General features: G+C 39.7%; 1 protein-coding gene across 6 annotated transcripts in view; it reads left to right on the plus strand.

Annotated features, from left to right (window-relative positions):
• The window catches only part of GLI3 (GLI family zinc finger 3), a 261,689-nt gene that overhangs the window by 133,265 nt on the left and 102,271 nt on the right, over nucleotides 1–26,153 (plus strand). For all 6 annotated transcript variants that reach the window (XM_006124084.4, XM_014574078.3, XM_014574077.3 and 3 more), the window contains one exon: nucleotides 5,570–5,675. In XM_006124084.4, the coding sequence (XP_006124146.2) occupies nucleotides 5,570–5,675 (106 nt within the window). The remainder of the gene's footprint in view (nucleotides 1–5,569; nucleotides 5,676–26,153) is intronic.

Raw genomic sequence — 26,153 nt, forward strand, 5'->3', positions numbered from 1 at the left:
TGCTATACTTTACTCAAAAGTGTTTTTAGTATATCTTAGATAAATCCTGGTCCATTGAAGTCAAAAGCAAAACTCTAATTGATTTCAATGGCGACAGGATTTCACCCTCAATATATTACAGTTAGACTTAGCAGAATGAGATTTTTTATTTTTTTCATCATTTCAATTAACAATATTAACTTTAAGTATTAGCTTTAACTTTAAGCATTTAAAATTTATCTATTTATATTTTCACAGTTGTGGGAAATTATGGGGAGGCGGTAAACCTGTAGGACTGTTGACAATCAGTTAATGACAGCAGAGCGTAAAATTCAAAAGTTAAGAGTTATAATATGTAATACATGAAACATCCCCAAATCACTCATAAAATATTCAAAATAAATAACCTTAAGTCGAACTCTAATAATTTCTCAAGCAGTATTTGTCTTATTTTGTCTGTTTGTAAATTTAGATGACTAATGATGGTACTATTTTTTTGTTGGTTTATATGGCTGCAGTGAAATTGATATTTACCCATTTAAAAATCGAATCCTTCCAAGCTTAATTGTATTTTGAGTAAAACCCTAAACTTGACTTCATGTTCTATTGTAGAATGTAGAGAACAGATTTTTCTAATAAGAAACCACTACAATATTACACATACTGAAAATATGCACTGAATTGCATATTTTGTGTGCCACTGTCTCATAATGTAGCTGCAGAAAGTAGAGCTTCACATTGCCTCTTGAGTTGGTTTAGACCTTATACTGTAACAAATAGTTTCTCAACTCACTAAAAGTTGAAGCCCATCTTTTAAAAAACCCATGCTAGAGGATTTGGCAAAAATCTCACTGTGCTTGAGCAAAAATGCAATAGTAAATGGTGTGGTCTGTGTAATCAGCTTTACTCCCATAAGTTTAACATGCCAGTTCCAGTGATACCTAAATTGTACAAGCCTCTTCCAAAGATCACAGAAGTTGATGGTAAGATTCCCATTGTCTTCAGTTTGAGTTTTGGATCTCAATTCACTTTTTCTTGTTGAACTTTCTGCTACTTATTCAGAATTACATAGTGCTCCTTAAAAAAAGCAGTGACGAATCCTGGGGCATATGGACTCATCATTGTTTTTGCAGATACAGACTAACACCCCTACCCCTCATAGTACTTCTTGGTCTACTAGAGATATCTAACCTTCTGCTGCATCTATTATCAGATCATTGGTAATTCTTAGATCCCTTCAGACTTTCCTTAATAATCTCTATGTATTAAACATTCAAATGTTGATAATTTCTCCCAATTTCCTTTATTAATTTCTCTTGTTCAGCAGAGCCCTAGGTTCCTGACTTTTAGTCAATGGGACTTAATCTTGCACTCAAGTGCTTTGATGAATTGGGCATGAGGCCCTGCTTAGGCAGTTGAATTTATGAAGATAGATGCTTGTGTCCATGTGGAGGCCATATACTTTAGCTGGTCACTGCACAGATGCAAGACTCCAGCTGCACAGATGTGATTGCAGGATTTGGGCCTAAATGAATGAAGATCATTTTAAAACTGTGTGTGTTTGTAAGGCTATGCCTGGCATGGGCTACCCTTGCCGTCTTTTCAGCCAAATCTTCCAAGATTACACAGTTTTAAAAGAACAGTTTCTGGAATACAACATGAAGTTTTAGAAAATGGTGTTGATTACAGCATAATTTCTGCTTCCAGACTGAGGATACGAGTTTTGTTTTATGGCTTTTAAATAGAAAGCTCATAAATGTCATATTTTTAGAGCCATTGCCTGTTCCTTTTATTAAGGGTCTTTGTGGCCACAGGTTTTGTAGGTAGCCAAGATCACTGCTAGTAACAGTTATATGACCAGATACTACCACACAGACACTGAACTGTACATTCATTCCATTGGGACTGTTTTTAGAATAATGTATCATTTAGTGTAAATAAATGTGGCAGAATTTGGCCTGTGATGATCTGGTAGTACCTCTGCTGAAACAGTTATTGTGTGGGGTTAGAATGACCAATAGGAATACAATATTTGTTACAGCAATGCATACTTTTTACTGTATATTCCAATTTAAATACATGTCAACCAATTGCAGTTATAGGGTTGCAAGGGCATTCTAAGTGGAATCTTAGATGATAGGTGCTCTTTCCAATATCTATTTGATGTCAAGGTGTTTTCATATAAATATTCAAAGATGTTCAAAGTAGAACACTTTTGGAGCCACAAGTATGTAGAATTTACTACTTATCTCCTCATCGTGGAATTATCCGCACAAAGCAGATTTTGAAATCCCTCAGTAAAACTGATCCCACTGGTTCTGTACATTATTCTCCCTGTCTCCCATTTAGCATGTTAGTTTGCTGACAGTAGAGTACACAGCACTTAGCAGCTGGTTTGTGGAACCATCAGTCAGGAAATTGTATGATAAATAGGAGGTAGCCGGGTTTAGTGGCACTTTATTCTGCTTCAGCAGTTTTAGCTTGACTTTGGAAAGTCATCATGAGGTATTTTTTCACAGGTTTCAACAGAAGATGGCTACAGTGCAGTAACTTATTACACATATGCTTGAGTTATGATGCTCACCAGCTGTATTGCTCATGTGTAAATAAGAAACTGTGAGATGGATAATTATGGTGAATGCTAGATATTCAGGTCTATTCCAGTCATGCGGGGTTGACTTAGACAGTTCTCTGTGCAATGATGGAATACTTCTGTTTCCCAGACAAAAACCACAAACAAAATGTAACCAAGGCACATAGAGAGACTTAATATTAAAGGACTGAGAAATGTGTTCTTTCAGTTTTCTGCCCCCATTAAATGGCAGTACAAGATAACAGAGGTTAATGAAGTGAATGTATAACATAAATACACACATTAAATACCACTGGATGCATCTGGGCTTTAGGTAATTTAATATTTAGTTTTCCAAAGAGAACATTATAGAAGATCACATTTAACTTTAAGGATAATCTGGTACATGGTTAAACGGTGTTTAAAACAGGGGAGCAGCTCTCCTGAGTGGAGTTTCAGCCTGGCTCGGCAGGGATGGCAAATAAGCAGTGCATTCTGTACAGACTTGTTCACCTTGTGGGAGGTGGGGTATGGTGCTATTTGATATTTGGGGAGCAGAATCCAGACCCTGGGGACAACCCTCCCCTGTCCCTTTTTCTCCTCAGAATTGCTACTAGGAGAGAAACAGGGAGAGGTATGTTTGTTGAAGAGTGGCTAATACATCTTGGAGGCAAATTATGTCCTGCAGGATTAAGACCCCTACTCAGTTTACATAATTTCACTTTGTAGGCTTTGTGGGGAGCACATCACACATCAGAATCCCACACTGTGTAGATATCTCTGTGCTCCTCCTCCTCCTTCAGACATTATCCGTGATTTCAGGCTGCATTGTGGCTTTTAGGGCCAGTGATTGACACAAAATACATTTCATGCACTGGAAGCAAGTGTCTTCTGGTCCACCCACAACCACAATTTCCTGTGTTTGACCATGAGTCCTGTAGAAGTCACTGGGACTCAGCACAAGCATAGGAGTGGATCAGATTGCTAGAGTGTAGGTGTTTATATCCAGTTTGTAGAGTAGGGCAAGGACAATTTTTTCCACTATTTGATCTGAGGAAGTGGGTCTGGCCCATGAAAGCTCATCACCTAATAAACCATCTTGTTAGTCTTTAAAGTGCTACATAGTTCTGTCTTTTGTTTCAGCTACACCAGACTAACACGGCTACATTTCTATTACTCATCAAGAGGAAATGCTCACATTAGGAAACCATGATCACTTTTCAAACAGGATGAGGCCCAACTCGGTACATGGCAAAAATGCAGTGCCACTGAGCATATTGAAGCTGGACAGAATATTTCAAAATTGTCATGAAACATTTCCTCAGAACTTGTGTGAATTCTTCATCCCTCACCCTCCATGCCCCCTTCTATGCTGAGAGTCACAGCAAGACTGAAAAAGGCCTCTCTTGCTTGGTTTTTTCACACTGAGCATCAATAAGATTTCTCCTTTTAGAACACCTTTTTAATAAAACTGTTCACATCTGCTTTTAGGATCACATAAACATATGGTTTAAGGCAAAATAAACAATAGTTAATAATTGGTCTAGATGGGAAGGTTTTATATCCCTGGAGTCATTTGGCTTTGTGATGTATGTTGCTGCTTGAACTTTGTCTCCTCCATTCAGGATTGTAATCATACATTAAATATCTTCTAGAAAATAATGTTTTTCACAATAGACAGTTGCAAAGGTATGAAAATGTTGATAGAGATCTACAGTACATTTAAACTGCTTCATCCAAAATTGTGGAGCTCTTTAATTAGAGAATTATGTGAATAGAGATGTAGATTGGTCTGGTCTGTATGCAACCGGCTACGTCTACACTGGCCCCTTTTCCGGAAGGGGCATGTTAATTTCAGCTATCGCAATAGGGAAATCCGCGGGGGATTTAAATATCCCCCGCGGCATTTAAATAAAAATGTCCGCCGCTTTTTTCCGGCTTTTAGAAAAGCCGGAAAAGAGCGTCTACACTGGCCCCGATCCTCCGGAAAAAGCGCCCTTTTCCGGAGGATCGGGGCCAGTGTAGACGCTCTTTTCCGGCTTTTCTAAAAGCCGGAAAAAAGCGGCGGACATTTTTATTTAAATGCCGCGGGGGATATTTAAATCCCCCGCGGATTTCCCTATTGCGATAGCTGAAATTAACATGCCCCTTCCGGAAAAGGGGCCAGTGTAGACGTAGCCAACTTGTGTAGTGGTGGGTTGGGGAAAAAACTGTGAGGAACAAGTAGTTTACCCTCTTGTGTAATGAATGCAACAGCTGTCCACAAGTAATAGTGAGTATAATGGCAGCTTGAGTTGGCCTTCCCAGGAACAACTTGCCAGAAATAGGGCAGGAAGTAACCCAAGCCATTTCTCCCGACTGCTTTACATGCCTGCCTGAAGAGGTGGACGGCTGCATGCAAAGAATATGCTACATCCTTTTTAAGGGCTGAGGAAATCAATCCCCATGCCCTGAGGCACATACTTCCTGATGCTTCCCCTTGGTGTACTGCAGCACAGTGTCCCCTCCAACACAGCCTTTCCCAATAATAATTTCCTTCTAACGTAATTGTAATTTACTCCAGATTTTACTTTTGTATGCCTGCTGCTTTACTTCATTCCGCTGCATCTTTTTTTTTTACTGCATTCTATTTGTAGTCTATTTTTAGACTTTTCTTTCAATAACATTTGTATTTGTTTTAATATGAAAAAAAAGAACCAGGGAAGCTTATGAAAGGCTCGATGATCCTTTTGATCTGACACTTCACATGTGTGCAGTGTAATTATTTATTAAAGGCTTCTTTATGTAATTTGCCATTTAAGCTATAAAAGGCGAATACTAACTTTAATAAATGAATATTCATGCTCCTCCGGGCAAATGTTGTGGGCCAAATTCTGTTCAGTTACACCAGCATTGTATTAATTGAGACAAATTTGACCATCCATCATACTCCAGGTGACACATACTTTGGGATGTGTAATCAGTATTAAAAATAGCTACATGATATATTCATATTTGGAACCCTTATTTGTTTTTCAGACCCGCCTCACCTTTTTCCACCATTCCACCCTCCTGTGCCAATTGATGCAAGACATCACGAAGGACGTTACCATTATGAACCATCTCCCATTCCTCCACTGCATGTGTAAGTATTAACATTTTCCACATTGTTGTATTATAAAGCCCAGAACAAGAGAGAAATGTTTGAATCCTTATGGTGCTTAAAACTCAGTGCCTGGAAAGCTTTGCTGCTGTATCTGGAGAGGAAGATTTACGTTTGGAATGCATCAAGTTTATCTGTTCATGGATTCACTGAAGCAAAACCAGGCTGGTGCTTTAGGAATGTCTTATAATAGGTAGCTGGCAAGTGTTACCTATATATTTTGCTGGTATTTATTCTGTGTACTGTCATTCTATAAATACTAAATTAACAAGTACAAAGCCCTGTGAAATACTGGTAAACAAAACATGCATTTTGTCTGGATTAGCTTTGGGATTCTTCATAAACTAAAATTTCCTGTAACATCAAAGCTTTTTCCTGGTGACTGCCAGGGAGCATAATGAAATTTTGGGTGAATTTTCATAGTCCCTCTTATGTGTGTGCACAAGCAGTCAGTTGATTGATGGGAATGTCACCCAAACAAAATGGCAAATGTAATAGAGCACATAGTTTACACAAAGATAAAAGAATGCCAGTGATAACGTGTATTAGAAAAAGAGGGGAGAGGTGGGATGCTGTGGAAATACGTATTATCTTATTCTATATGTAGAGTGGAATTTCAGATATGTAAAATATAGCAATGATCTTTTGACATAATGTCCAGAAAACGGCCATAAACCACAAAAAATGGAGCTATAAGGAGGGCTTAGTTCTTTGCTAAATGTCTTGATATATACATTTAATTATATCTAATAATCACTTCTCATTTTGAGAAAATAAAAGAAGAAATGCACAAGTAATACTTTGAAGAATAATGCTAGTTGTTTAGAGGGCAGATTGCATCTCCATAGCTATTACTTACAGCTGTGTAATTACATATATACAGAAGAAAAATGAAGTTGTTTTAAAACAAGTCCTCCTCTGTGAGCAGAATTAATTGATATTAACAATCCTAACTACATGCCAAGTACACACATAATATTTTACCAACCGTTTTTTTGGATTAGTCTCCTATTACTGAATTGTAATTTCAGAGCAGATTTGCCTGGAGGTAAGTAATAAATCTGTGTTGCCGTCCTCCTTGGGCATTAAAGGAAAAGTGGGTATTTATAGAATGAAAGAGAGAGCACAGAAATTTGTGATTTATTCCTTAGAGTTTCATTGATGCATCAGTAAGTATGTACACCATATTCAACCACGCAATAACATACATTCAAATAAAGATTTTAATTTAACCTACTGTTCAAAGACAGACACATTTTGTATTAAATTAAGGCGTAATTTAATTCACCTCTCTCATTCTAGGTTTTGCAATGCATATGAAGCTAGATTCTACCATAGCTTTTTAGAGTCCTTCACATAGTTTCTAAAATCAGCCTTGAGTTGGAGGCCTAGGATGTGATCCTACGCTCTTTGAAGTCAGGCGGAATTTTGTCATTGGCTTAAAAAAAGAGTAAGATTGTCACCATTACCATTATTTAATAATACCTTGAATTTAAATAGCATATCTCATTCAAAAGGTCCCCAAATTGCACTACAAATGAATAGACAGATTCTGGGCCTGTAGTTTGCTTGGGAAAAGATTCCAAGGATGTACTCTATTAGGGAATTGCTGTTGCTGAAATGCATTAGTCTCTTGAGTATTTTACTGGAGTTCAACAATAGACAGAGGCAAATTTTAGATAAGCAGAATGTGATCACCCAGTTTGGAATATGGCCTGGAATTGGGGCTAACCACTTATTAGACAAAAGCGGCACTTGGACAAGTCGTTTAAAAAACCATAAATGGTTAAGATCTCAGTTTAATATATTTCATTGAAAAACAACGGTACACTCTCTTTATACCACAGTGAGTCACTGGAGTCCGTACTGACTCAGAAGGGAGAATTTCACTTACTGAATAACCAACACCAGTAGTGCCAGCAGTATCTTGAATGTCTCCCACCAGGGCATAGCTTATAAGAATAGATAGCATTTTAGCAGGAAGACATGGGCTGCAGGTAGTTGCTTGAAATTCAGGATATGTCTACACTACCGTTTTTTTTCAGAAAAACGTCTGTTTTTCTGAAAAAAACTTCACTTATGTCCACACTGCAATCGCGTTCTTTTGAAAAATAAAAATAAAAAGGACAGAGGGGTTTTTCCGACATTGGTAAACCTCTTTCTATGAGGAAGAAGCCTTTTTCCAAAAGAGCTTTTTCAGAAAAAGGCGTGTGTGGATGGGGAAGAGGGAGTTCTTTCAAAAGAAGAGGAAAGAGGGAAAAACACAGGTGTCCTGGTAGCCATTCTGCCCATAGTAATCACAGCTTAAATCTGAGTGTGTGTCCAGTCAGTGTGGACGCTATCTTTCAAAAAAGCAGATAGCTTTTTTCTATGCGCTTTTGCTGTGTAGACGCTCTCTTTTGGAAGACGTTTTTCTGGAAGATCTCTTCTGGAAAAGCTTCTTCCAAAAGAAGCCTGCAGTCTAGACATAGCCACAGGTAGTTTCAAATGCAAGTTTAGCTTTACCTTAAAATTCCTTTGCTGGTGTTGATTTATTTTTACATAAACTTTAGTAGATTTTTCCCTTCAGTTTGTTTATGCCGTTGTTGGAATAATAAGGTATAACAGTACATAATGGAGCCAATATGATCTGTGTAACTAAATGTAAATATGTAATTAGGCAATTGTTCAAAAGAACCTTTCAGACTGTAAAAGCTTTCTCATAGGTTCATCGGTTGTACAGTTTTTAAAAATTCATAGTACTTTACACACATGATAGATACCAACAATTTTCTTGTAACTTAGGTGTAAAATCCACGTTTAGGAATATTGGATTTTAGCTTAGAAGGGATTAATCACTCCTTTGGAGACATTATTTGGATAGTTGTTATGACATCCTCTAACAAAATGATTTAAAGTAATTTCAGTTTCTGAGAGACCGTGAATAAGGCATTGGATAGGGTATAGGGCAGACTAGAAACCAAGAGTTTGTTCATATCTCTGCCAGTAACTATGTGAGTCTCTCGACTTCTTTCTTCCATATTTTCACCATATGTAAAACTGGGCATAATGATGGTTTCCTAGCTTTGCAAAGCTGGTTGAGATCTATATCTAAAGAATACTGAGTCTTACTCTAATTAGGGATAAATAGAACAAATAGAGAGGAAAAAATAGAAAATTTCAAAAAAGGAATATAATGATATCTGGGTGCATATAATATCTGGGTGTACAATATCTTTTTTTTTTTTGAGTGACATGCAAACTTAAAAAACAGTGAATATCAGTAAACTTTTAGGTATATAGGATTTGTGCACAGTTCCACCTTGAAAGATATCTACATGAAATATTAGGATTTTTTTAAATTGTTCATGGGCAGAAATCTGGTATCCTAAAATTCACCCCAGAGCAAAATTGTATAACTGACTTATAAAACCCTAAAATAGGGGGTTTTGTTTGTGATGGAATTGCTGACAGATTCATCTGTATAGTAGGACTAGCAGGCATTGCTATAATTATGCTATCGTATCCTATCATTAAAGATTCCATTGAAAGAGGTTTATAAATTGCTCTTCTTCTTAGATAAACCACCCTCCATTAAGGCATCAACGATATGGTGCAGAATTAAATTAAAATCTCATAAAATGAAATATGTTCTGTATTAGCTGTTTGACACTTAATTTGCCTCTGAATGAGGAGAGGAAATCACAAATTAACCTGCCTTTGTTTTTCCAACCATGGCTTATTAGGTGTTAGAACAACTGCAATTACAGCCCAGTAATAACCCCCCAACCCTTATGAATATGTACTGAAATGTGTCACTTCGTGTTATGGAAACCTGTTTGTTAGAACTGCTTCAGTTTTCCTAGATTTTCTACCATACGTCTTCAGTTTGTAACTTATCAGGAAGAAGGGTAACACACTTTTCCTCAACAGCAGTACTTAAACAGTGTTAGTAGAAACTACATGTCTCACTTTTCAAATGATGCATCTTGATATTCAGATGACTTATATTAAAATATAATGCAGTTGTATTATTTTCTGTTAAAATAACAAGTTAAAATTATCTTATAACATAGGCATTAGAAAATTAAAACAGGCTAAAAGAAAACAGAGATACTTTGATTTTTCTGTTTGTTTGGCTCTTTCCTCAATTTATTAACTGGGTTTCTACAGTGACAAATCACTGTTTGATTAACTGTGGTTTCTAGCCCTTTCCATTTGCTGAAATATCCTTCTAGAATTCCATCTTCTCCCGTTAGTTACCAGCCAATTAATGTATAGCCTGACCGTAATACATTTGAAACCATGCTAGACGCTGTTATTTAGACATAGCATGTCACATCAGCATGCTATCCTGACCCTTGTGGAAGGGAATTTTCTTTGCCTAAGAACTACATTGTAATCATACAATAGATTAGCTTTGGTGGTAGTTAGACTGGCTGACATTGTTTCGGTATAACAAACAAACAAACAAACAAACAAACAAACATCTGCCAGCAATGGTCAGAGAAACTATGATAGAGCCTTGTTGTTTAAGAAGTGTCATTTTCAGATGTGGAGCTTTCCACTTCCTGTGTAGCATGAGGATATTATTTATTTTAAAATGAACCCAGTGTTATTTAATGGAATTCACTGTGCAGGGTAGAAAATTCTCTCGAGGACAGGTAGAATTTTAAAGTACCCTGGGCTGAACACTTTTTTCCTGTCTTCATATAAGAGAGCAGTTTCAACTCCCTAAGAAGACCTTCACCTGTTATCAATGTGTAATTTGCACCCCATAGCCTCCTTAAACGTCTGCCCTGGATTTGGCCCGCTGAGTCTGTATGAAGGAGTGAGTCTAGGTCAGACTGAAGGAATATCTGCGGTGTTATAACTTATGTGCTGAGGGGTCAGAGAGGGATGTCACAAGACAAGCAACCGAAAGGAGACAAGGTGCAAGTCAGTGTCATCATCTGCCAACTCCTCAAAACTTAGGTTCTTGACCCTTTCTTGAAATTACACATTGGTAAGTGAGTGTAAGTCCAAGAGTATCTGAGTTAATGAAGTGTAAAGCCCCAGTCCTGCAAACATGTACACACATGCTTAAATTTGCACAGGAAGGTAGACTTCTGTGGGAGTACTCAAGTGCTCTAAATCAAACATTTGTGTGAATGTTTACAGGACTGGGACAAAGTTCAAATCAGGAGAGCCTGATTCTCTGGAGCCTTGCACCTTGCATAGCCATTTACGTGTGAAGAAAAAGAGCATAAAATGTAACCAGATCAGCCAGGTCTCATTTTATGCCTAATTTTTACAGACACTAATGAATGAACTTGATGGAAGGTAAAGTCAGGCCCAGATGCTCTAAGGCTATGTCTACACGATCACGTTTTGTCAACAAAACTTATGTGGACATCCAAAAGCGACAACAAAAATTGCCAGAGGGTGTTCACACTTTTATGATGACAGATCATGTCCACTCTGAAGGCATCATCATCGACAGGGTGAGCAATGTAGGTATCCCAGAGTGCAGTATTGTGGGACGGTAGAGCTGATCCTTGTGCACCATGGGATTCCCTATACATTATGGGATTCCCTCCAAGTTCTCCCACAGCCTCATTAGCTGCTGGGAGCAGCAACCTAAGTCACTCTGTGAGTTCTCTGAGCTGTGGAATGGCAAAGCAGCACAGCAGCCTGTCCTCTCTCCCCTGACCAGTAGTGACATTGCGGCACTGGGCCCAAGCTCAGAAAGGGCCCATAACACTTGCTTCCTCCCTGCTGGGTTGTGCAGCGGGAGCCAGCAGAATACAGTAGGAACCAGGAGCCCAAGGTACCCTGGGAACTAAGGATCCTTGGTCAGTTTGCTGCCTAGAGAGCTTGCCTTGGAGCTGGAAAGGGACTACATTTCCCAGCATTCCCTGGGCCTCTAGAAATAGGGAAGTGAAGGGGAGAGAGGAAGAAAGCTGAGAGAGCTGTGCACAGCAGTTGGCTGTGAATGGAGTGCTCTGGCTACTAGAAGGGGGTGGCTCTGTGAGCAGGGAATGTGTATACACAGGGGAGTAGAAGGCTTTGGCCCAGATCTCACCTCAGAAGCCTTCCACAGACAGGATTAGGGATGCTGGTGGCCTCAGCTGGCAGCCCCCAAGAAGGAATTGAGATGACTAAGTGCACAATGCACCTCTGTCTGAAGTCTAGCAAGGGACTCCACCAGGAGCAAGGGAGGGAAGCCTCTACTAGGAACATGGACAGCTCTAGGTACAATACCAGGCACACAGAAGGATTTGGTTTTATTTCCACTGCCACAGAAGCAGAAATGTTTTTTTTTTCCTTTCCAGATTTATCTTATACTCAGAAAGGGAATCCAGCATCTGCCTTCCAGATGTAAACAGGAGTGCTCAAGTTCAGTTTGCTCTGCTGGTCTATCATTTCTCAAAAGTCAAATACTGCACCACTGTCATTTGTTGTAAAAAAAGTAGAACAAAATTTGATCAACAAATTCTGGCATCTTTCGAGTGCTGGAGGACTGGAGTTGCTATTTTCAACCGCCATTACTCCCCCCTCCCCCCCGACAGTTTTCCTCTTTAAAAAAAAGGCAGTAATATTGCATTGGTGAGTTCCCCACAAAAACAAAGAATGGAACAAAAGAATAACAAAGGCACTTCATCTTTTCCCCATTATGTGGGACAGTCTCACAGAATGGATCCAAATTGCCTCCAATCACACAAACTGAAAATTGCTCCACTTCAGTGCAGTGGTCCTGTGTTCTGTGCATTTCAGAGGTTTAAAGTTAAGTGGAGTGCCCCGGAGTGCTGCTCTGATAAGTGTGGACATGGGTGCTCTGGTGCAGGAGGAGGTGGGGCATGCTCCCAGCCGGGCTCCCAGGGCTCTCCTGCAGGTTGCCATGCTAAGCAGCAGGCAGGTGAATGGGGATAGCTGGGGGCGCTGGGGACAGTCCAGGATTGCCTCAGCCCCAAGACACACACACCCTGGGCACACCTTAGGAAAGGCAGGGGAGCTGAAGCCTCTGCATTCCTACCAACACTGCTTGTTTCTTGCTGTTCCCCTTCCATCATGGTCAGGGAATAAGAGGACAGCACATGGTGTCTTCTCCCTCCTGGCTGGTGTGGGAGGAGGCAGAGGTGTGAGTGACCCATGCTATGTGCTTTTCTCTCGCTACCTGACAGTGACAGAAGGGGAAGAGAAAGCAACAAACAGCATTAATAGGCCTTGGCCCCTCTTGCATTCCACTCACACAACTCAACTGCATTCCTTGAGTCCCTCTAGGCCCTCAGTCACCTGTCCTGATTCCTGCACACCCCAGCTCTCTACCATGAGTGCCCACACACCCTCAGCCCTGATTCTTGTACCCCTCCACAAACACCCCAACCCTCTGCCCTGAGCCCCTTGTCACATCCTCTAACCCTGATTCCTACATACCCCCAGGCCCTTTCCCTGACTCCTGTACCCCCATACGCCAAACCTCCTGCCCTGAGCCCCCTGCACTCAACCTCACACTTACATTTCTTGAAGGTACTGTCCTATCACACACATACACAACTTCCTACTGTGAGCCCTCCAGGGTGTGTGTGTGTGGGGGGGGGGGAAGGTAATACAACAGTACCTGTAAGACATATAATTTACTTTCCCCCTGATGCACTTCCAAAATTCCTACTGAATTCAGAAACGCCTTCATTTTGTATCCATACTATGTGATATTTTCAGCCTTTGTAAGCTAAGGAGGTTTACATTTAGCAATTGGGTGGGAAGCCTCTTAGAAAAAGTTAAGTGCTGCTGCAGGAGGTGTTGATTATTCACTAGGTAATGTGAGACCCTCTTGTTACAATAATAAACCAGTGCAGCATAGAATACACTTTGCTTCTAGAGTCTAGAGCGGGTCCTTTGCTTCTATGAAAAGACTCTCACTTCAGTAGACGCTGGGCAGAATTGGTTATGCGCTGGATAACTCCACTGTCTTCATAGGGTCCTGGTCCACCAGCACTCAACCTCAGGGAGGGTGTGTGAACTTGCTGCTGCCACCTCCGCACTCAAAATCAGTCAGATTGCACTTTTCTGCACGACTGTGTGCTAGCTGAGGGGTGTGTTGAAATTGGGGGCATCCGCTGCTGGTGACAGGCATCTCAGGTGCTTAAAACTATGGTTGAGAGGGAAGCACTGAGTCCAGCTGTTTAAGGCCAGCACTGAGGATTTGGAGTCCCAAGTGCCCCCATGGCAAAGGTTCAAGCAGGCTCAGCTTTGGAATTGCCAACCCTCTCGTGGCTAGAGCTTCAGCTGTCTAAGGTTTCCCTCTGACATTTGGCCCCATGGCCAGAGAAGCTGCAGGTGGTTCTGTGACTACTGTGGCCATTAGACTAGAAGCAGAAAAGAAACTGGAGTTAACCTCGAAGAACAGAGGTCACCAGTAGAAAAGGAATGTCAAGGGGAGCAGGGAAAGAAGAAGCATGGGGCCACAAATATGTTTGGTGCCAGGCCCACAAAATGTTAATCTGGCCCTGTCAGGGACTGGCACCAGTCCACAGACAGGACATTGTGAAAAACTTGAATGTATACGAGTCTCACACATGGTCTCTGAATTTAGTTAATTTAATGTAGTTGCAGTTCTACATTTGGGGGGGCTTCAGCGGCTGGACTCATACTGTATATTCTGTAAAGTAAGAATCTCCTGCTACACCAGAGTGAAAAGAAATCTGGGGTTTCACTGTCTTTCTTTACTGTTTTATTTCTTCCCTTATACTGAGTTCCCAAGCTCCTTTCTTTTGTAATAATTACTGTGTCTAGTGACTTAACTTTAGGCCAGTGCCTTGGCAAGTGGCTTCTCAGTTTGATGCTGTGACCCTTCCCAGTGGGAATGGAAATCACACCCAGTCTAGCTGATGTTGCTAGTGGGACAAATTTTAGTTCTCTGTGGCTCGGAAGAGATTTCCTGGAACAACCAAGAGCCCTTGAAGAATTCAGGTTGAGTGGCCTTTGAGGAAAGCTAATGGACTATCAAGGGAAGTCAGTATCTGGGATATTCGTGACCATCTTGCAAAGCACTTAGCGCTGATCAGCGATAATTCTTGCAGTATAGAGGAGACAGTCAAAGAAGCCTGTTTCAGGAAGTTACCACGCCTAGTGATCATCAGAAGCCAGTAGCCATGAAAATCTGTTAGCGGGAAACTTGAAGTTGGTTTTGGAGCTGCTAAGAGGGAAGTTGTAAAGGGGTGTGAGTGCCAAAAGGAGGCAGAGGAGATGGGAAAGGAAAGCTTGAGGTAAGAACATTATAACAACCATACTGGATCCAACCAATGATCCATCTAGCCTGCGATCCTGTCTTCCAACAATGGCCAGGGCCTGATGCTTCAGAGGGAATGAATGTGGCAGAATAATTCAGAGAGCTCCATCCATTGATGTCCAGTCCTTGTTTCTAGAAGTCAGTGGTTTAGGGACACAGAGAGCAAGAGATTGCATCCTCTTCTGTCTTTAGCTACTGACGGACCTCTCCTCCATGAACGTACCTAACACTTTTTTGAGTAGTTATACCTTTGGGCTTCACAACATCTCCTGGCTACAAATTCCACAGGTTGACTGTGTTGAGTGAAGAAGAACTCCCCTATATTTGTTTTAAATCTCTTGTCTATTAATTTTATCAGGTGACCCCCTTGTTCTTGTATTATGTGAAGGGATAAATAACAGTTACCTTCTCATCTTCTCCATATCAGTCAGAATTTTACAGACTTCTGTTATATCCTTCTCTTCCCCTAGTCATCTTCTCTGAAAGCTGAACAGTCCCAGTCTTTTAAAACACACCTCATGTAGAGATTAAGGGATTGCCAAGGCCTTAATCATTTTTATTCCCCTCTCTGAATCATTTTGAGTTCTAAGATATCTTTTCTGGGCTGGGGCAACCAGATCTGCACATAGTATTCAATGTGGGTTGTACCATGGAGTCATATAGTTATTGATATTGTCTGTTTTGTTGTCTAACCCTTTCCACTGCATGCTGAGCAGGTGTTTTTGAGAACTCTCCATGATGACTGCAAGATCTTTGTTGAGTAGTAACACCTCATGTAGACCCCGTCATTTTGTATGTATAGTTGGGATTATGTTTTCCAGTTTATATGACTTTGTACTATCAACAGTAAATGTCTTCTGACATTTTGACACCTAGCCACCAGTTTAGAAATATCCCTTTATAACTGTTGTCACCTTTTGACTTAACTACCTTGAGTAATTTTGTGTTATTTGAAAATTTGCCACCTCACTTTTTGCTGCCTTTTCTAGCTCATTTATGAATATATTGAACAGCACAGGTTCCAGTATAGACCCTTGGCGGACCCTGCTGTTTACCTCTTTCTATTGTGAAAACTGACCAATTATTCCTCTCCTTTGTTTCCTACGTTGTAACCAATAACTAATGCATGAAAGGATCTTCTCTCTTATCCTGTGACAGTAATATGGACCATAAGAGTTACAGATCATAGATTCTCATTTGTAAACACATCTGTGAAACAGGTTAAATGTAGACCATGTCTTTAAAATGTAGCTGAAACCCTTCGGAAAATATGGAAAAGTAAACTATTCTGTCTGTGAATGGTAGTATGTATTTTCTGAAGAGAGGGTTTCTAAGGTTTTGGCTTAGAACAGTTTCTTCATACTTAATTCTAGTCAGCTTTTAACCCTCTCAAAGATACATCCTGGACTTAAATGACCACCAATCAAGCAAATGATGTACAAGCAGTGCTTACACATTAGTTGACAATTTTTACCTGTTTCCTGCTGCTTTTCTGTCTTGCGTAGCCTAGATTCTCTTCTAACCTTGACTCCTAAACTATGATTTAATTAGCCTTTGTACCAGGGACTGGATGGTAGCTACTGCAACACTGATTTTTTTTGAAGAGCAACTAGCTTTAAAGATACAAAAACTAACAACTTTTTAAGAACATCAGCAGGAAAAAACCTGCCGAGCAATCAGTGGGGCTGTATGATTGAGGTGCTTGCTACAGGAACATTCAAGGAAGACAAGGCTGATGAGAAGCTAACTGAATTATTTGCATTGGTCTTCTCTTCTGAGGAAGTTAGTCCCAACAGCGGGACATCCCCACAATGGAGCCATTCTTTTTAGGTGACGAAGCTGAGGAAATCTCCCAGATATTAATAGAAAAGTTTCAGAAGTACTTGATAAATTAAATAGCATTAAGTGACCAGGATCAAATGGACCCAAGAGTTCTGAAAGAACTCAGATATGAACTTGCAGAATTAGTAACTGTGCTAGGTATCCTATTGCTTAAATCAGCCTCTGTACCAAAATGACTGGAGGAATCTAATGCTGTTGTAAAAAAAAGGCTTCAGAAGTGAACAGTAAGTCCGTGGTCATTCGAAAAGTCAGTTGCCTGGCATCTATGATGTAAAGTAAAAAGATCTGTGTCCTACACTTGAGGCTTCAACAGATTGTTTTTCCAGTCCCTAGACTTTAAAAAACCAGGGGAGAGGAAGCTTGAGTCTAGACTGGAGCAGTGGTCTCCTGCTTCAGTATGTAGTGTTGCATCATTTGGAAGAGTGAATAAATGTTTTGTTTAGCTGACGTTACTTGTTTAATAACATGGACCCTGAGAGTTACAGATCATAAATCCACATTTGCAAGCACACCTGCAATACAGGTTTAAAACTAGGCCATGTCTTTAAAGGGTAGCTGAAACCCTATGGAGAATTTGGAAAAGCAAACTATTCTGTCTATGTAGGGTAGCATATATTTTCTGGAAAGGTTTCCTGGAGTTTTGACTTTCCATAATTTTTTTTTTATTATGAGAGACAGTTGCATATGAAAAATATATTCACTTTAATGTCCACATTCATGATATAGCTCCCCATACCTTGAATTAGGTAAGTACTTTTAAATACAGCTATTCAAAACAGTTTCTGCATACTTAATTTTATAACCAGGTTTTAACCCCCTCAAAAATATGCCTTGTTGGGATGGGATTACATGTATATGAAAATCTTTGGAAAAGGACAGTCTCTTTTAAAAGTTTGATGATTTTAGGAAACCAGTTTTAGATTAAATGGGATTTTGAGGCTAAATGCATCCTCATGTGTGTGGTGCAACTGTATTAAAGTCAGTGATGTCCAGGATTGAACCAGATTACATTTGGTTCTCAATGTTCATTTGCCTTCGTGGTTGATTCCTCATCCATTCTTCTTCTGCTCCTGCTATCTAGAATCCTTTTTTTTGGTGTGGCGCCATATTTTTCCACTGCAGCTGATTGTGATATCAGAGGATTATGACTTTCAAGGAAATAAACAACAAGAGGAGGTGAACTTAAAAAAAAAGCGAAAGGTTCTCTGTTCTCCTTGTGAACCACAATGACTTCAGTAGGGGAAAAGGGGCTACACACCTGGAGAATCAAGAGAATTTAGCCCAAAGCTTTAATACATACATCGTTTTTAAAAATAGAAAAGACCACCCTCTTTAAAAAACCCTGAAAATAAACAGAAAGCAGAAAAATTTTCAATTTCCTTTGTCTCCTTTTTCTCCCTCCCACTTTTTTCTTTTTCTCCCCTTTTCCAGCGGCATTTAAAAACAAAGGCTACGTCTAGACTGGCATGATTTTCTGCAAATGCTTTTAATGGAAAAGTTTTCTGTTAAAAGCATTTTTGGAACAGAGTGTCTAGATTGGCAGGACGCTTTTCCGCAAAAGCACTTTTTGCAGAAAAGCATCTGTGGCCAATCTAGACGCGCTTTTCCGTAAAAAAGCCCCAATCGCCATTTTCACGATCGGGGCTTTTTTGTGGAAAACAAATCTCTGCTGTCTATACTGGCCCTTTTGCACAAAAGTTTTTCGGAAAAAGACTTTTGCCCGAATGGGAGCAGCATAGTATTTCCGCAAAAACACTGACAATCTTACATGAGATCGTGAAAAAGTGGCCAGTCTAGACACAGCCAATAGGTTTTATTTTGGGGGAAAAAAAGGCCATTTTCCATCAACAATGTTTTCAAGATTAAAAATTCAACCAGCTCTAGTAGAAAATTTCTAGGGTCTGCCTGTTGGTCTAATAGAAGACCTAAAATGCCACATGGATGGGTTTTTACTTCCTTTCTCCCACATGTTGGGCTGGAAATGTTAATGATACCATAGTCACCTTGGAGGAAGGTGGGGGTGCCTTGAGCAGTGACATATTTGCTGAGTAGAGGAGCAGTTCTGGTGGAGTCTGCCATGACAATGAATTTGTAGCAGCACTTTCTACGAATGTATAGTGGTGAAAGGCAGGGAAACCCTTCCACATTAGTAAGAAATCATAGGATATGAGCTTTCTCTGCAATCCCTCACTGGACTAGACCCAAGAGTAGCTGGACACACACTCACTTTAATTCTTAAATTACATAGCACAAGAGGTCAATATGAATTAACTTTTACAATAGGAACTCTTTTTAAGTTAATCAGTATTTGTTATGAAGATGGCAACTTGGACCTCAGTGTTCCTGGGCTGCCTTATCCCATTGTAGGGCAGTTAGTTACAATAGTGATGAACATTCTCAGGCTTCACTTGAGATAGAGTGGAAACAAAATAAGTGACAGTTGAAACGGTAGCTCATAATATATGCCGTATACAACATTGTTCTGCAGAAATGAAGAAGTAACTTTGGGTGCTTTAATATTCATGTGTGAGATTTATCTTTGAATAATAGGACAGAGATTTTTGTGTCTGCAGAATGTAGACTTGAATTTGAGTTACTCCAGGTTTATGTCAGTAAAAATGACATAGTTTGCCCAGATTCTGGCTGTAAAAAGCTGGAAATATGAAGAGAAAGAATAAGTAGAGTATTAACATAAAAGGTGATGGGAAATTTTTCCATCGGTGATTCATTGCTTTTATGTAACATATAACTTAAATAAAATAAGCAAACAGGAGGGTAGTTTCAGAGGGTAGCCGAGTTAGTCTGTACAGGTAAACTGAAAAAACAAAGTGCTACCAGACTATTTGGGTTTTATTCACTTTGCTATATTAATGCTGTTTGAAATATTTAAAATCTCATTCTGTTATCAGCTGCAAAGAATGCAAGCTCTAAATATAGTGTACATTCGGAGTCTTTTGAGTCGGTGGCTTCTTGGACAAAATTCCTGTGTTCTTTGTGCTGTAGTCAGCAGTATTAGTCGAGTGAGCAGATATTGACTGTGGTATTCACGTTCAGTGAACCGGAAGCTAGCCAACTCTATAGAGGCTGCTGTCAAACCTGTTGCAGTGGCCTGTGAGGTACTGGACTGTGACAGACTTTTCTCTTTTTTTTTGTTTCTCTCTCTCTCTTCAGTACAATGCTTCCACTCGTGTTAAGTCCTTCAAAGAGAACTGAAATGCACAGTCTTAGCACAATTTAAAAAAATAAATAAAGTTATGTTGTGAATTGAAAGTTCATCCCAAACTTTAAGATAGGAATAAAAAAAAGGAAAGCAACATGTTTATCATGTAAAACACAGAACATCGTCTACTACCACATTCTAATACAATCCTCCGCTACTAAGAGTAGTCCACTTTTACCCCCGTCCCCAAAACAAAGACATGCCATTTCCTGCAGGCTTGGAGCACAAATTGAGTCCAAGGCTGTGTCCAGACTCAGGGTTTTTTTCTGAAAAAGTAGCCTTTTTCCGAAAAAACTTCACCTGCGTCTAGACTGCAGCCGCGTTCTTTCGAAATTAAATCGAAAGAACGCGGCTTTTCTTTCGACGGTGGTAAACCTCATTTTACGAGGAAGAACGACTTTTTTCGAAAGTGCTCTTTCGAAAAAAGGCGTTCTTGAATGCAAACAGGGGTTTTTCAAAAGAGAGCATCCAGACTGCCTTAGTTTTGCTTGCAGTCTAGACGCTCTTTTTCGAAAGAGGCTTTTTCAAAAGTATCTTTCGAAAAAGCCTCTTTCGAAAGAGGCTTGCAGTCTAGACATAGCCCAACTGAGAACTTTTTCACAAGGCAGGCAAAACAAAAACAAAACAAAATCACTTGTCTGTTTATCTGGGAATTTGTGCATGTAACTATTGAAACATGCTTCTGGAGTCCATCTTGGCTCAACTGCACAAGCCTAAGTGCTATTTGTTACACATTCTGTGGCCTAAGTGAATTATATCAAAGTAGCGATACAAATTTAGGCTCTAGTTTTGCCCTCAGATATCCAATGACGTCCAAGAGGAGTTATGTCCACCATAGCAAATAGCAGAACCGAACCCTGAATTGTTTCTTGGTGATAATCATGAAAAGAGAAAATGGTTTAAAGAAAAACGTTGTGTTTTTTAACTTTGTCCTGAGAGTTTCTCAAAAATCAAAAAGGGGACGTGTTGCCAAAAATTTGGGAGCCACTATTGTAGCAGCATCACAATGTTTCCATGTGCCTGTGAATAGTGTTCCCTCTAAACTGCCTGGCAGCACAGCTTCACAGGTGATTAATTGGCCCGCCCAGTCAGTCAGCTCCTTGCATGGAGACCTGAGCCTCTGATTGGGTAGGGCTGATTAATCAACTGTTAAGCTGTGCTGCCACTCAGTTTAGAGGGAATTCTGCCTATGAAGTAAAGTAGTAGGAGAAACTGAGAACGTTCTGAAACATAAGAATTTGGGATAGTAGTGAAGAGACTAGAACAATGGCTATTTATATAAGTGTTTTTTATTTCAAGTTAAGTTAAATGTAGTTCACCTTGAACATAGGCACTAGAAGCATCCTGGTGCATGTCACAATTTCTTTGCTTGCTGAAATCACAGAGTGTTATTGGAGGATGGAAGATATTAGCCTACAGCTCCCCCAAAAGGCTCAGCTCCGACAGCAACAAAACTACCCTAAAGCAGCCCCAACTCCAGAGTCACTACCGGCATTAAAGGTTTGGTGCACAGATGTACCACCATACCCATGTACCAGCTTCTGCTATTGAGGCAACCTGCTGAAAAGGTTGGTAGAAGCATACAAACCCTACCCCCAATGGCATCTACTCCTAGAACTTATTTTCCTGAATTGGCCCATGTCTTGAAGCTTGTAAAGAGAATAGTTTATGTACATATACATACATATATTTAAAACAGTGTGGCATTTGGTGAGGAACTGTGAGAACACTTGGGGGCCTTTTGATGTTTAATACAGTTGTTAATCCCTGTAATACAGGGACTGTTACTTTTGGGTTGTCCACCAGTGCAAAGAACAAGAACATCTCTTGTGGTGAACTAGCATCCATGATTAATGCTCAACACTGGTATCACCATTCCTACCAGACTATGGTCCTTTCAAATTAGAATTTTTGTAAAATGTTTTCTTTGCAACCCCAGAATTTCAGTGGGAAAATTAAGATCAACGTTATTCACATTTCCATAATTGAACTGGACTTCTAAGATGAACTAGCGCTCTTTTCTTTCCCCATTCCTCAAACTCACCTTCTAGCATGTAAATTAGGAATGAAGCAAAAATCCCACGAGGCTTGTGTTTAGAATTGTGGACGTGACTTATTTGAGGTGTTAAAAATGAAAGGAGGTTTTTTTTTTTTAATTTGGAAAAAAAAATTGTACTCAGCATCACAAAGAAGACATTGAAGACCATGTTCATTTAAGGGTAACGAGAGAGCCTTTCCAGGCAGCTAGCCAGAATAAAGAATGCCTTCTGTGCTACCTTCATGGAAATAGGTAAGGGAAGAGAAGATCAACCTTGTTGAACTAGTAAAAATCATGGCCCTCTCAAGTCCTAAATGCAGCTGGCTTATAAAAAACAACAGTGGAATGGGGAGGAGGATATTGCCTTAAAAGTTTCTTATGCAGGCCAAATTCTGTGGAGGTTTTGAAAAGACATCATTCAAAATGATGTACACATGAAATTATTGCGGGTGGGGGGGGGGGGGAGAGGTGATACCCTATTAGTTTAAAATATTCACTTTTTAAAATACACGTGTGAAATTGATGTTTTAAACAAAGTTTGATTTCAAAGTTTGATTCCCTTCTTAAGATCAGTCCTGCAGTCCCTATACAGGGAAATCTCTCATTACAGACAGTGGCAATTGTGCTAAGATTAAGAGACAGATGCTGATACCCTGCCTTCACCTTAATAGTCCTATTGGTTGATATTAAAATCTGGTGATCAGACTGCAGGCTTGGTTCCAAAATAGCCATGCGCTTTTCCCTCAATTCTGTATAAAAGCTATATGTAGGTGTGGCTGTTCTCATGCACCTTGCCTCCTGTTTTACACGTAAGACTTCCTGTGGTCTGTGAACAGCCAAAAGATAAATCAGAAATAATTATAGTAATCACTCCAAGTCTCCTCCTAGTATTACAGTTTCTGGTTGTTATGGATTCTCCTTCCTCACCTCCTCTTTTGTACACAAAAATTTCAAGGTTGTTTTATAAATACCTTGAGGCATTTTCTGAGTGTTTTTGAACTGGCTTACCATTTACCGGTGTATTTGCTTATAAAGGGGTCTTCTTTGATGAGGTTTTTGTCATATGCACCCACTGAAGTTTCAGTGTACTCAAGCATTAGAAAAGCCACTATTCGAGAGTCTTTGTTTTCTTTGTTGAGCTGTTTATTTTGCTTTCTTCCCACGCGGTTCCCTGGCCTTGCTCTGACAACTGTTTTTCTGCATGAATTACATTCCTCGGGGCCACAAGTCTCCTAATTCTTCCAGTCGATTTGATTCCTGCCTGTGTGATTAGTCTTCAGCTGCAGCTCACAGTTGGTCTTTGCCAAGCAAACTGCTTGCTAAGTGCCTTTAACATGAAGACCTAACTACATTTTTTTAACCTCATTAGTGTGTAGGGCACTGCTTCATTCCAGTTTAATAACGTAGGTGCTATTGAGTCATCACTTGCTCTAAAACAGGTTATAAAAAGGATACTTTGTTGTATGGTTTTCCCCTTCATATGATCATGTTTTACAGGATAGCAGTTTGGTGTCTTAAGTACAAGTCCCCTTTTTATCATGTAAATAGCCCTTTGAAAGAAAACCCATTAACACTGAATAAGGTACATTTTCATAGTAACAAATTCCATAATAGTATTTCTAAAGGATTTTTACAGTCTATTTGGAAATAGTGAATATCAGTAATGAGTATTAGCGGAAACTATCTTACAGGGTCTTTCTAATTTTTCAGAGGTGGAGGAAAAATGTACTTTCCTTAGCCACGCTTTCTAGTCACAAGGAGCTCTAGTTATGCCAGTGTAAATCCAAAGCCCACTGTAATTTGGATTTACACCACTGAAACTGAGATCTGAATCTGTCCCCGATCACTTTTAATGAAATATTATAACACTGCAGTCTAATTACAAGTTGCATGTAAAGGTCTGTGGAAAAGAACGTCTTTTCAGATTTATAAATACAGAAGAAAAATAGAAGTTTTCCTAAAAAGACAACTTCACCGAAGAATGGGGGGGAAGCTAGCAAGCACCAGGTCTCATGCCACTTGTGACGGTGCGTTTGTACAGATGCATAGCACAGCCACTCAGAGGGTGAGACTTCATGATTAATGGTGTTTATTCTTGACAGAAGCCTCCTTTATTTATCTGCAATACAGTTTAGTGATTTTATCAGTCACCTGAATGAAAAATATTCAGTCATACCAATATTGCAGTGTAAATTGAGTAGAGTCACTTTTTATTATATCTTTCAGCCTTATCATCTGCACAGTAATTTTCTAGCAGGGGTTTGATATAGAAAGGCTGGATTTAGCTGTACTTGACACAAAGCCTCTTCAATTTCCCCTAAAAGTTCAGGCTGCTCTTAGAAATATGTGTGTGTGTGTGTGTGTGTGTATATATATATATATATATATATAAAACCCCTCTTATCCAAGCAATTTCAGGATTTGAAAGAATAAAGATAAAATGCACAAACCTGGATGTGAGTAATGTTGTTAATATGAAAACATCTAATAGCTGGGAAGCTACTGGTGAAAGGTTCTTTAGTGTTTAAGCTTATGGCTTAGTGCAGAGCTTTTTGCATGGCTATGTAGTCTGACTTTCTTCTAATCAATCATCATCCAACTCCAATCAGCATACAGGCAGACCCTATCATTCATCCTGGGTATAATTTCAGAATTGAAGACTGTAATGGCCACATACAGCACATTAGTCACTGCGATAACGGCCAGTGGCACCCCTGTAGAATGGGTGGGAAGGGGGTAGAGGGGAAATAAGATTATTCTTGTTCTCATGAAGCATTAGTGAAATAGGAGCCAATGTTAAACAAATGTTTATTCAATTAGCTGGCTTAGCAACCTTAAGTGTGAGAAGGCTAGTGACATTTTGTTGACCTGCTCTTTTGGGGGAAGATGCAGAGATGGTATTATTTAGTCACATATTAATGTGGTTCTTATGACATACTGATTAAATGCAGCTAGAGGTTTCAAGAATTGTCTTTAAACTAGAGGGGAATATACTTTTAATACTAAATAAGAGCAGGTCACACTTCATGTCAGTTAGGGTATGTCTGCACAGCAGTGTTATTTTGGAATACCAAATGTTATTCCAAAATAACATAGTCCGTGTCTATACACAAGCAGTTATTTTAACATAATGTTGAAATATTGTTGAGCTGGAGGACTGCTTACTCCGAATCCTGTAACCCTCAGGCTACGTCTAGACTGGCATGATTTTCCGGAAAAGCATTTTAAAAATATTTTCGGAAAAGCGCATCTAGATTGGCAGGACGCTTTTCTGCAAAAGCACTTTTTGCAGAAAAGCGTCCATGGCCAATCTAGACGTGCTATTCTGCAAAAAAGCCCCAATCGCCATTTTCGCGATCGGGGCTTTTTTGCAGAAAACAAATCTCTGCTGTCTACACTGGCCCTTTTGCACAAAAGCTTTTCGGAAAAAGACTTTTGCCCGAACAGGAGCAGCATAGTATTTCCGCAAAAACACTGACAATCTTACATGAGATCATCAGTGCTTTTGCGGAAATTCAAGTGGCCAGTCTAGACACAGCCTCATTGTATAAAGGTAAGGGAAGTCGGAGGAAGAGTGCTCTATTTCAAAATAAGTGCTGTGTAGATGTTCCCAAATTCGCAATAAGCTATTTTGACTTAAGCTACGCAATTAGCGTAGCTCAAGTTGCATAGCTTATTTTAAGTTTAGCTTTTCAGTGCAATGAGGAGTAACAGTTAATCCAAGGGAAGGGGTTTCTTTCGGAATACTGCGTCTACACGCAGCGAGTTAATTCGGACTAGTGGATTTTTAAAATGGTGACCGGAAGCGAATATGCTAATCAAGCATGGGATATTTAAATCTCGTGCTTCATTAGCAACTTCGGTATGCTACATTTGCATCCCTAGTTCGGACTAGGGAGCAAGTGAAGACATACCCTAAGAGAATCATAATCTGGCCATTACCATTATTATTTAATTGTTGTACTGTAGCATCCAGAAGCTTCCAATCAGGATCACAGCTCCATTGTGTTAAGTTCTGTGCAAATATATGCAAAGATATGATCCCTGCCTTGAAGATCTTACAATCTGAGAGAGAAGTTATATATGAAGGGAAGAGGAGAGACAGAGATG

Source organism: Pelodiscus sinensis, chromosome 2, assembly GCF_049634645.1.
Source record: "Pelodiscus sinensis isolate JC-2024 chromosome 2, ASM4963464v1, whole genome shotgun sequence".
NCBI classification, from domain to species: domain Eukaryota; kingdom Metazoa; phylum Chordata; order Testudines; family Trionychidae; genus Pelodiscus; species Pelodiscus sinensis.